We start from the raw sequence: 12760 nt of genomic DNA, 5'->3' as shown, positions 1-12760 counted from the left end.
ACATGGGTTCAAAATTTATTCATGGAATTACCTGGTTTTTGTTCTTGGTAGCGATATGTGCCATCAAAGCCAAAGCTATCAGTGTTGATGTCGTTAAATTTGGAGCCAAGGGTGATGGCAAGACAGATGATACCAAGGTAACAAATAACCAACTCTCGATCATGATATTGAAATTCAGATTTTTCTCTAACAAAATAAACTTTAGTTTTTTCATCGAACAATCAAATACTATTGCGTCATTCGGTGAATAAAATTTAGTGTGCTGTGTGATACCTTTGGTGTTATGAAAAAGTTTACAAGCCAACTGAATTGTTTCTCATCAAACTAATGTTTTCTTGTTACGTGACTAAATTGTCAGGCTTTCACACAAGCATGGACACAAGCCTGCAGTGAGAGGCAAAATAACAGATATGTGATACCCAAAGGAACATATATAGTTGGTCCGGTTGATTTTGCAGGGCCCTGCAAAGCAAAAACTATTCACTTTAAGGTTGACGGAACAGTGCAGTCTTCAAAAAAGCAGTCGGTAACTGGAGGTGCGCACCCTAATGCGTGGATTAGTTTCACGCAGGTTAACAACTTGTTCATCTCAGGCGATGGCATTTTTGATGGCCAAGGATTTGAAGGCAATTGTACTAAAGCTAAACAATGCGAACAACCGCCTCTAGTACGCATCCCCATTCTCAATAATTTTAATTTTTTTGTTTGTTTATTCAACAACTATTTATCGTACATGAGTTTTGAACTCAAAACTTCTTCAAACAAAATGAAGACAGGAAGTTATGATCTGTTCGATCGGGATTAATTAATGCTTCTTTGATTGAATGCAGAATTTAATTTTCGCTATGGTTAAGGATTCACACATCCAAGGCATAACATCGAACAATAGCGTCGGCGGTCACATTGGCATTTATCGGTCAATAAACGTGACAGTGGACGATGTTGACATTGGCATCAAAGGTGGGGAGGGAATCCTGATCGAAAAGTCAACAAACATTAACATCATCAATACAAACATCAAAATCCTTCACGACAACTGTGTCACTATCCTAGATGGAAACACTGGGATCAACATCGAAAAAATGACCTGCTCACAAGGCAATGGCCTTGGTGTGAGTGTCCTAGGCAACACTGGCAAAGAGGAGCCGATTAAGGGCGTGACCGTGAGAAACTGTACCTTCTCACATACTGAGGGTGCAATTAGGATCCAGAGTGCGGCGGCTTCTAATGCTAATATAGCCATCTCTAATTTGATTTTTGAAGACATTATTTTCGACTATCTTCAGAACATGGCTATAATCCTAGACCAGGAGCATTGCCCATCAAAACAGTGCCGAACGACAAACCCCTCCAAAGTTAAGGTGGAAAATGTGAGCTTCAAGAACATTAAGGGCACTTCCGTGGACCCTCGTATCGTTATTCTTGAGTGTGGCACTGCTCCCGACGCATGTAAGGACATCAGGTTTATCGACTTGAGAGTTCTCGTCGAAGGGGATGACCGTTTGGAGACTCAATTTAGATGTAAAAACGTGAAGCCTGCCGTGGCTGGCCATGTTGATCCTGCTGCTTGTAATACACGAGCTGTTGCCTGATATTAGTTCACCTACGACATCTTTACATCCAAGATAGAGAAAGAGATAAAGACAGATAGAGAAAGAGATAAAGACAGATCAAAATGGTTTGTTATATATATAATAGGGTATTCACCCCTTCCTTCATACTTAATTGAATGATGGGTGGTGATGTACGTATCTAAGAATCACATCTGGCTTTAAATATTGCTGCTTTTTGTAATAACTTCTGGCTTTAAATATTGTTTGTTCAGACTAATCATTTACTAGTATTCGTCGGGAACAAAAATTAGCTCAAGGAGTTCGTTCCAATGTGGTGATTATTATTTGGATTTTAACTGCATTTGCGTGTTTATATCAAACTTGAACATTAAATCAAGGTAATATAGCATGCATTAATAGGCTCTGTTTTATGGGGTTTGTTGGATGTCAATGAGTTATTTCACAGACGCCGATTAAGCAAACGCACGACTGAAAATTGCAGGGTAATTTGACTCCAACCAGAAGAAATTAAAAGAAATCAAGGAAGTTAGGAGGACCTCTGCAGAGATAAGTCCACAAAAAAATCGGTTCAAAATTTTGTGGTAAGATTTAGTTGAACTCACAGATATAGCAGATAGAGGATACCCCTTGGATTTTCAATGCATGGATTCTAAAAATTTAAAAGCCAAGAAATGCCAAAACAAACAGAGGAGTTAGATTCTAAAAATAATGGTTTATAATTTCCTGCATAAACTTTGATTATACTGACATAGCACAAGCTGACCTGATTCGCTTTTTAGAAATCATTCCAAATCCAAGTAAAACCAGAATCACTTTGGGTGCAGATACCTCAACTACAATCCAGAAGAATCCCCACAAAATGAAATTGAGTACAGAATACACATATTTATTTGAGGTACCACCAAACAGGAAGATGCACGAATGTGGATGAGCTAGACTTTCCTCATTGTTCTCACCAAAAGGCCACAGTCTTCTTAAGCCAAAATCCAAATTAGACAATGATTTTTTGTTGCATTTGCTCCCCACAGTCTGCAAGGTGCAGTAAGAGCTACAATTGATGACGGTGTTGTAATCCTAGGCTACTTTTATGAAGCTTACAAAAGACCGAAGTCGACTTGCTCTGGCTACCTTGTTTTTCTTTTTTGGCTTGAGATTACCTTCATCCCTTATGAAGAAATGAGATGGATTATGATTATAATTGTGAGTTTTTCTTTGGGTTCAGAAAAAAAATAAAGAAATGTATCTCCCTTGTGTAATCCTAAGACCCGCTCGATTATGATTTTGTTAGTTGATGTTTATGTATAGATGGCCATAATTTTTATCAACAAAAATTCAAATGGAGCATTGTTTGTTCCTGGTTTACAGCAGAGATAAGTTTTTGGAGAGGCTGCTAGGTGGCTGTTGGGTGGTTGGGGAGGTGCTGCAAGTTTGGACCAAAATGCCCCTCAATAAGTATCAGAAATTGGGAATTGTCCTTAAATTGGTTCAAATTGAAATCACAGGGACAAAAGTGACGAAATTGAAACCACAGGGACCTTAGTAGTAAAAGTGGTAAACCACATGGACCTAAAATTACTTTTTGCCATTTTTTATTTTCTTTCAATTTCGGTACTGAGTTCTCTATGTTCATTGAGAAAAACTAATATTCAACAACTATCGTACATGAGTTTTGAACTCAAAACTTCTTCTAACAAAATGGAGACGGGAGTTAAATCTATTTGATCGAGATTAATCCTTCTTTGATACAAGTCTGTAGAATGCAGAATTTAGCTTTCGCTATGGTTAAGGATGTACATATCCAAGGCATAACTTCGTGAAAGGACCCACCCCGAATTTCTCAAAACCCGAGGCGAATCCTGTGGAATTTCCGACATCATCCTGATGCCGGGCCCACTTACTAAAGACTGAGACTTTCTGCCGAAATTTCAGCAGAGTCTCCCTTATAAATTGGACATTTCCCAAAATTTCAATCTGCATAAAATACATTTAATATTCCCAACAGGCAGCATGCACAAAATAATTTCATGCAATTCATATAAACGGCCTTCGGCCTTCCAATAATTCTCAACAAACTATCAAGTACACTAACAAATCAATTCATGCCTTAAACAAGGCAACCAATAAATTCAAATATGAACTATGACTACTAAATTTCGACATGCATCATTTTGCTTTTCCAATCCCAATATATAAGGTTTTAACCTCCTAACACAATCATATCTATGTCCGCAGCTGCACCTAATAACCTTAGGCTGCCTACATACCCTCACTGAGGGATCAAGCCACACGTAGTTCTTCCCTAAAACCCAATTCCACACATAGGCAATACTTTTATTCATTTATCTGTATTTCACATAATCTCCCCATACGCTGGTACTACCCACGCCACGTATGGGGTCTGTCAACACGTCGAATAACCTACGCCACGTGCGACCTCACCATACTATCACAATATCTCCCCATACACCGGTACAACCAACGCCATGTATGGGGTCTGTCTCAACGCCGGATAACCTACGCCACGAGAGACATGCACATCATATCACATATCTCCCCATACGCCGGTACAACCAACGCCGCGTATGGGGTCTGTCGACACGCCGGATAACCTATGCTACGTGCGACCTCACCATACTATCACAATATCTCCCCATACGCCGGTACAACCAACGCCACGTATGGGGTCTGTCGACACGCCGGATAACCTACGCCACATGCGACCTCACCATACAATCACAATATCTCCACATACGCCGGTACAACCAACGCCACGTATGAGGTCTGTCTCAACGTCGGATAACCTACGTCACGTGAGACCTCAACATCATATCACAATATCTTCCCATACGCCGGTACAACCAAAGCCACGTATGGGGTCTGTCGACACGCCGAATAACCTACGCCACGTGCGACCTCAACATATTATTATGTAATCTCCCCATACGCCGATACTACCAATGCCACGTATGGGGCCTGTCCGCACGCCGAATAACCTACGCCACGTGGGACCTAACTTTCACAGGGTGGTACATGTAGTGTAACCAAAATCCGGGGATGTGCCTAAGGTAGTGCGTATAGCACTTCAAACTGACATTCTAGACTCTCTTTTATACTTTTATAAACATATATAAACATACATATTAATTTCTAATCCCACATAATCAACAAGATTCATCTAACACTCAAGACCTATCTCTACGGCCACTTAAATCCTCCTGGGAAGGTGAGACTACTCCGGAAGACTCACGATCAACCAAGGGTCAAACTACCCTAACCCTGGTCAAACGGGCCCACGGGGCCCACGACCTCCAAATTCTGATCTGAAAGATCCTATGGATTCTACAAGGTATAGGATACTTGTCCTGCAAGTTTGGTCCAGATCGGACGGTCGGATCACTCACGATCGCACGATCTGACGGTTGTTACAAAACATAAACTTTAAATTTATAAATCGGAACATCCGGGGCTCCGATTCACAATCCGTGAAATCCTACACGATCCTAGAAATACCTAGATTAACATATATTAAATTTGACACCATTCAAAGGTCCCAACCTATCGAACCCGGATAACACGCAATAGGCGGTATCCGTTCGATAGTCAAATGACGTCCGAATTGAGATTCGCGAAATCCTACGCACTCGTGACAACCTATGGATGTCATCGAGACACAGTGCAACTTCACTACCCTGGCCCACGCGCCGCCACATGCGCCGGCAGCGCTGGGTGCCCAAACCGATTACGCATCGCCGGAAAATCTCAAAACCATGGCTCCAAACTCCTACCCTAGGTATAACACCCTATTTGAAGCCACTTTTGTTCTTAGACCTACCCCAAAAACTGACCGGAGGTGGCCGGAATCGCGATCCCTAAACCGGCCGAATTTCAATTCGTAAATCGAATTACCTACGCTAAGAATAGATCCAATCCTACCCGACAGGCAACTAGATTATGAAGAATGGATGAATTTCCATACCTTGATCGCCAGAAATAGAGGCCGAAGGAGGAAGATCGGAGCCGGCGAAGTTTGAGAAAAAACTGGGCAAAAATCGCCTTTTTCCGGCGGCTGGAACGACGGCCGATGTTGGGGAAGGGCCGGGTCGTGACGCCGAGGCCGAGCTAGTCCTTTTGGCACCGGTCCCGTCCGCGGCCGCGGCCGGTGGCAAGAGATTCGAGGAGAGAGAGAGAGAGACCGTCGGGGAGAGAGAGAGAGAGAGAGAGAGAAATCTGGTTTTTATAAAAATCCCATTTCGAAATAATTACGATTGTGCCACTGAGTTTCTTTTGACTATATCTCTCTCGTTACAACTCCGATTTGAGCCTACCACGTGTCTACGAACTCATCTCAGTACGACTTATCCAAAAATACCAGTCACTGCCCCTAACTCTCTCCGGGTAAGAAAATGATCAAAATACCCTTATCCCAAGGGTAAATTTATAATTTCACTTAAATAATTTAAATAAGGGGTTAAATTTGGAGTTGGGGTGTTACACTTCGAAGCTCATATTTTCATTTACAAGAGCATGGATGTGACAGTGGACGACGTTGAGGTCACTGAGTCTGGCGGGAGGGAATTATAATCCAAGAATCAACAATCGTGAACAACAACTGTGTCACTATCCTAGATGGAAACACCGGGATCAACATCCAAAAAATGACCTGTACACGAAGACGGCAATGGGCTTGGCATAGGGTCCTAGGCAAAACTGACAGATGGGCCGGTTATGGGAGTGGCGATAAGAAACTGTACCTTCTCACACTGAGGGTGCTATTATAGGATCCAGAGTTTGGCGGCTTCTAATGTTGATATAGCCGTCTATAATTTGGTTTTTGAGGACATTGGACTAGCTTCAGAACATCCATATAATCTTAGACCAAGAGCATTGCCAAGCAAAGCAGTGCCCCAAGCCAAATCCCCCTCCATAGTCAAGGTGTCAAATGTGAGCTGCAAGAAAATTAAGGGCACCTCCGTGCACCCTCATATCATCGTTCTTTGAGTGCAGCACCGCATTCGGCGCATGCAAGGACGCCAAGTTTATCCACGTGAAAATTACTGTCGAAGGACGACTGTTTCGAAGCTCAATTTAGATGTTAAAAAGTGAAGCCTGCTGTGTCCTGCTCATTGCATTTGCTTACTTCCCTTTTTTGGCTAAGAAAAAAAGGATAACAAACAACCTTGCACAAGTACATATGTATTAAGGCAGATGTGCTACACCACGGCATATATCTCTGTACTATCTTAAGAATATCAGATATTTGGTTTCTTGCTTCTCCCAAATTCAGTTTTGTCATATTCTTTGTGAAGCCACTTTGTTGAGAAACTATGGGTGCATGTGTATTTAGTTAAAGAAAAGTTTGAAAAGATGCCTATTTCACCCACCAGTACTCGGAACATACAAAAATTACTCCTATTTCACACACCAAGTATTCACTAATTATCTAATACTCTCTCCGTCCCACACTACTCCAACCCCCATTATAAATAATTAAATGAGATCAATATCAAAATATGTGTGTAGTGACGCGAATAGATATAATAGGCCGATTTTTATTCATAAAAAATAATAGGTACATTATTATATATGTATGTAGATCAAGAGTATTTACAAAAATTAGAATGCAAACTATTGTTGTAGGTATATTATAATTACTAATAAAAAAATAACCAATAAACATTATAATATTAAATAAATTATCATTGATGATTTGGTCTACTAACACACAGTCTCCATTTTGTTTAAGTAGATCATGAGTTCAAATCTTGTGGACGAAAGTTATTGAAACAATTTGTTAGAGGTCAACAAAACTTTTTCTTATTCACAGAATTTGCTGGAGGTCAACGAAATTTACCCCGTGAACGTAGTTTCTTGGAAGAAGCAAGACATATGTTTCTTGTGTGAATAGTAGGAGCCTAAATTAAGCAAAAATAACAACTAAAATTGGAGGAAATTGAATCCACATAAAGGAAAGTAAATAAATAAAAGAAAGTCAGCACCTGAATAGGACTTAAGAGATTAGTAGTGGTCCACATAAATTTTGGTTCACAATTTTGCAGTGGCGAGTTTCCTTTTTGACACTATAAAATGCACCCTTTGAGAACGATCCTGAATCCAACAGTATTGAGATTATCAGCGGCTAAAAGTTGTACAAATACAATTCTAAAACATGGGTTCAAAATTTATTCATGGAATTACCTGGTTTTTGTTCTTGGTAGCGATATGTGCCATCAAAGCCAAAGCTATCAGTGTTGATGTCGTTAAATTTGGAGCCAAGGGTGATGGCAAGACAGATGATACCAAGGTAACAAATAACCAACTCTCCATCATGATATTGAAATTCAGATTTTTCTCTAACAAAATAAACTTTAGTTTTTTCATCGAACAATCAAATACTATTGCGTCATTCGGTGAATAAAATTTAGTGTGCTGTGTGATACCTTTGGTGTTATGAAAAAGTTTACAAGCCAACTGAATTGTTTCTCATCAAACTAATGTTTTCTTGTTACGTGACTAAATTGTCAGGCTTTCACACAAGCATGGACACAAGCCTGCAGTGAGAGGCAAAATAACAGATATGTGATACCCAAAGGAACATATATAGTTGGTCCGGTTGATTTTGCAGGGCCCTGCAAAGCAAAAACTATTCACTTTAAGGTTGACGGAACAGTGCAGTCTTCAAAAAAGCAGTCGGTAACTGGAGGTGCGCACCCTAATGCGTGGATTAGTTTCACGCAGGTTAACAACTTGTTCATCTCAGGCGATGGCATTTTTGATGGCCAAGGATTTGAAGGCAATTGTACTAAAGCTAAACAATGCGAACAACCGCCTCTAGTACGCATCCCCATTCTCAATAATTTTAATTTTTTTGTTTGTTTATTCAACAACTATTTATCGTACATGAGTTTTGAACTCAAAACTTCTTCAAACAAAATGAAGACAGGAAGTTATGATCTGTTCGATCGGGATTAATTAATGCTTCTTTGATTGAATGCAGAATTTAATTTTCGCTATGGTTAAGGATTCACACATCCAAGGCATAACATCGAACAATAGCGTCGGCGGTCACATTGGCATTTATCGGTCAATAAACGTGACAGTGGACGATGTTGACATTGGCATCAAAGGTGGGGAGGGAATCCTGATCGAAAAGTCAACAAACATTAACATCATCAATACAAACATCAAAATCCTTCACGACAACTGTGTCACTATCCTAGATGGAAATACTGGGATCAACATCGAAAAAATGACCTGCTCACAAGGCAATGGCCTTGGTGTGAGTGTCCTAGGCAACACTGGCAAAGAGGAGCCGATTAAGGGCGTGACGGTGAGAAACTGTACCTTCTCACACACTGAGGGTGCAATTAGGATCCAGAGTTCGGCGGCTTCTAATGCTAATATAGCCATCTCTAATTTGATTTTTGAAGACATTATTTTCGACTATCTTCAGAACATGGCTATAATCCTAGACCAGGAGCATTGCCCATCAAAACAGTGCCGAACGACAAACCCCTCCAAAGTTAAGGTGGAAAATGTGAGCTTCAAGAACATTAAGGGCACTTCCGTGGACCCTCGTATCGTTATTCTTGAGTGTGGCACTGCTCCCGACGCATGTAAGGACATCAGGTTTATCGACTTGAGAGTTCTCGTCGAAGGGGATGACCGTTTGGAGACTCAATTTAGATGTAAAAACGTGAAGCCTGCTGTGGCTGGCCATGTTGATCCTGCTGCTTGTAATACACGAGCTGTTGCCTGATATTAGTTCACCTACGACATCTTTACATCCAAGATAGAGAAAGAGATAAAGACAGATAGAGAAAGAGATAAAGACAGATCAAAATGGTTTGTTATATATATAATAGGGTATTCACCCCTTCCTTCATACTTAATTGAATGATGGGTGGTGATGTACGTATCTAAGAATCACATCTGGCTTTAAATATTGCTGCTTTTTGTAATAACTTCTGGCTTTAAATATTGTTTGTTCAGACTAATCATTTACTAGTATTCGTCGGGAACAAAAATTAGCTCAAGGAGTTCGTTTCAATGTGGTTATTATTATTTGGATTTTAACTGCATTTGCGTGTTTATATGAAACTTGAACATTAAATCAAGGTAATATAGCATGAATTAATAGGCTCTGTTTTATGGGTTTGTTGGATGTCAATGAGTTATTTCACAGACGCCGATTAAGCAAACGGACGACCGAAAATTGCAGGGTAATTTGACTCCAACCAGAAGAAATTAAAAGAAATCAAGGAAGTTAGGAGGACCTCTGCAGAGATAAGTCCACAAAAAAATCGGTTCTAAATTTTGTGGTAAGATTTAGTTGAACTCACAGATATAGCAGATAGAGGATACCCCTTGGATTTTCAATGCATGGATTCTAAAAATTTAAAAGCCAAGAAATGCGACAACAAACAGAGGAGTTAGATTCTAAAATTAATGGTTTATAATTTCCTGCATAAACTTTGATTATACTGACATAGCACAAGCTGACCTGATCCGCTTTTTAGAAATCATTCCAAATCCAAGTAAAACCAGAATCACTTTGGGTGCAGATACCTCAACTACAATCCAGAAGAATCCCCACAAAATGAAATTGAGTACAGAATACACATTTATTTGAGGTACCACCAAACAGGAAGATGCACGAATGTGGATGAGCTAGACTTTCCTCATTGTTCTCATGTAAATCGGAGACCAGCAAAATTCATTCGAGCACCAAAAGGCCACAGTCTGCTTAAGACAAAATCCAAATTAGACAACGATTTTTTGTTGCATTTGCTCCCCACCTTGTCATAGAGTATTGTGTAGTTTGAGCTGCTTATATTTCTGAAGTAACAGAATTTACCACCATCATATCTGTAGACTTGCTGAGTGCTCCCCAATCCACTCACAACCAAATTGTTTTTCACAACCATATTGCCCTCAGCACTCTGCAGATTTCTGAGAGAGCTGTTCGAGAATCCCAAACCAGACTTCTTCTCAATAAATCCCAAGTCCACATTTGTAATCAATAAATAAGTTCCATTTCCTTGTCCTAAGAAGTCAGTGTACAAATAAAGTGGAAATGTTTTGTGTGATGTCAGTGAGTGAACATAGGAGGATGGCAGGTTAATATGAACTGAGTCATTGAAAATGATCTTCTGGTTGACTATCTGCATATTACCATCTTTTCCCAGGACCATTGAGTTACTGTAATAGAAGTCTTGAATTGAACGGGTTGTGATATTCCCATAGGAAGACTTCACCCATCCAGTTGATGACACGGCCCTGCTTGTCCTTGTCAAAAATGTGCCATTTAAACCCTTGAAATCTGAAACCAGGGAAACAACAAGGGGCAAGCTACTATGTTCAGAAAGCTTTCCTTCAGTTTTTGTGCTCTGTTTGTCCAACCAAAGATGCAAATTTGCATCAACGTACCAAACATTTAAGGCATTTGTAACATTAAACCCAAACTTGTGGCTCTTCCCATCTAATATCTTCCCTAAAAATGGTGTAATTTCGATATCATAAGTCGGAAGATCGAATGAGCCAATTGCAGTAATGGGTCTCCACAAAAGAGGATTGATCCCTCCAGTGAAAATCACTGTAAAAGGCCAGACTGCACCAACAATCTCACCATCTAGACTGACCACAACCTCCCTAAAAGGCCCATTTCCAGGTGTACCGCTAAGGTTGTTTGCAGCTATGTACTCATTAGGAAGATTTGAATACCAAAATTCATCATTCTCATGAAATGAAACATACACCTCCAACACAGCCCTATAAGCATTTTGTGGAATCTTGAACTCCTTCAACTCCGTATCATTTGAATTCTGAACTTCAAACCACAACCCATCATTCAAAGGCAGATTTCTCGAAATGGGTAAAATCAAATCAGCCCAAGAATGGTACCCAGATGCCAAATTATCCAACTTTTGCTCAAAAGAATTCAATTTCTCTTCAGCAGGGTAAAAACGAATGCTTATATTCACATGATAAATCCCAGTGTAGGTTTTATCTATCAAATTGCCAAGATAAACAGCAAGTGTTTGATTACTCTTAAGCAGTGAATAGTACCTTGTGATGTCCTTCTCGACAGTCCAAACAATCCCATTAGGCCTTGGTTCTGCTGTGCAGCTCCTGAGAATCTCAACCCCACCAAGCCAAACCCCGAAAATGCGGTCAAATTGCCTTCCTCTGCAGGTAGCTTTCCATTCAAGGACAATTGTGGAGAAAGTTTGAGATGGGCAATGGGAAGGAGGGGTGTAGTTTGCAAAGACTGGAGCTTGGCCATATGTGTAGGCAAAGTCATGCTGGAGAATGAGCTGGGAACACGGCTTGGTTTTTGGTACTTCAATGGGTTTGGTTACTTCAAAAAATACAGTTGGTGGGGTGTCATGTAGAGGTGTGGGTTCGGAGAGAAGCTCGGATCGGAGGAGGTTGAGCTTGTGGACATTGGCTGTGGAAAACAGAGGTTGGTGGAGGAGTAGGAGGAAGAAGAGGGGCAACAGAGAGGCCATGAGTGACTGACTGGTGGTTGAGCTTTTGCTTTGGTGGTTTACTTTGTTTTAGATGCCTTGGTTTGGTGGTATTTTTCTGTTTTATTAGGTGTCTAGGAGTGGAAAACAATGGTGATTTTAACTATGTAATTTTTATTTATTCATAAAATGTCCACTTTTTGATTTGAAATTCTGTTGAAGTTATTGTTGCGTTTGTTACTGGCTCTCAACCTAAGCAAAGGAAATGATCGAATGTAGCCATTGATTGTTATTGTCAATCTATGAGATGATGGTGACAACCAATTGAGCTATATACCTACACCCACTGAATGATTGTTTTAGTTTTAATTTTAACTAGCCTCTCTGCACGCGCTTCCGCGCTTGCGAGAGGCTTTTTTTTTTAAAAATTTAAATTTATTTTAGAATTAAAAAAGATAATGGGTAGTTGTGTTCCCTAAAAATAGGATCCATTATCTGCTTTTTCTTTTTCTTTTTCTTTTTTAAAATATGAAAAAGTATGAATTTACCGTATTATCCTCATTTAATTAATAATTTGAATTCTTAATGTTTGCATCAACCAAGAGTATTTTCTGGTATTTGGAATGTTTCACCATTCTCTGCCTTTTGCTTTATATATATAGATAAGGAAAGTCAAATTTCAATTTAGTTTTTCAAATTGGCGAGTGCTTGATAAATCAA

At 39.9% G+C, this 12760-nt stretch overlaps 3 protein-coding genes across 3 annotated transcripts; 2 read left to right on the top strand and 1 right to left on the bottom strand.

Annotated features, from left to right (window-relative positions):
- Positions 1–1856, top strand: LOC18778927 (polygalacturonase). The gene is made up of 3 exons (XM_007214662.2): positions 1–137; positions 359–667; positions 831–1856. The coding sequence occupies exons 1-3, from the start codon at positions 3–5 to the stop codon at positions 1590–1592; spliced, it is 1206 nt and encodes a 401-aa protein (XP_007214724.1). The 5' UTR covers positions 1–2; the 3' UTR covers positions 1593–1856.
- Positions 7689–9705, top strand: LOC18778184 (polygalacturonase). Its single transcript, XM_007212104.2, has 3 exons — positions 7689–7875; positions 8097–8405; positions 8569–9705. Exons 1-3 carry the CDS (start codon positions 7741–7743, stop codon positions 9328–9330), a joined length of 1206 nt encoding a protein of 401 aa, XP_007212166.2. The 5' UTR covers positions 7689–7740; the 3' UTR covers positions 9331–9705.
- Positions 10004–12286, bottom strand: LOC18778411 (peptide-N4-(N-acetyl-beta-glucosaminyl)asparagine amidase A). The gene has a single exon (XM_007211319.2). It carries the CDS (start codon positions 12080–12082, stop codon positions 10262–10264), a length of 1821 nt encoding a protein of 606 aa, XP_007211381.1. The 5' UTR covers positions 12083–12286; the 3' UTR covers positions 10004–10261.

Source organism: Prunus persica, chromosome G4, assembly GCF_000346465.2.
Source record: "Prunus persica cultivar Lovell chromosome G4, Prunus_persica_NCBIv2, whole genome shotgun sequence".
NCBI classification, from domain to species: Eukaryota; Viridiplantae; Streptophyta; class Magnoliopsida; order Rosales; family Rosaceae; genus Prunus; species Prunus persica.
Note: the sequence above shows the minus strand (reverse complement) of the source record. Positions and strands in the feature narration are given on the sequence as shown.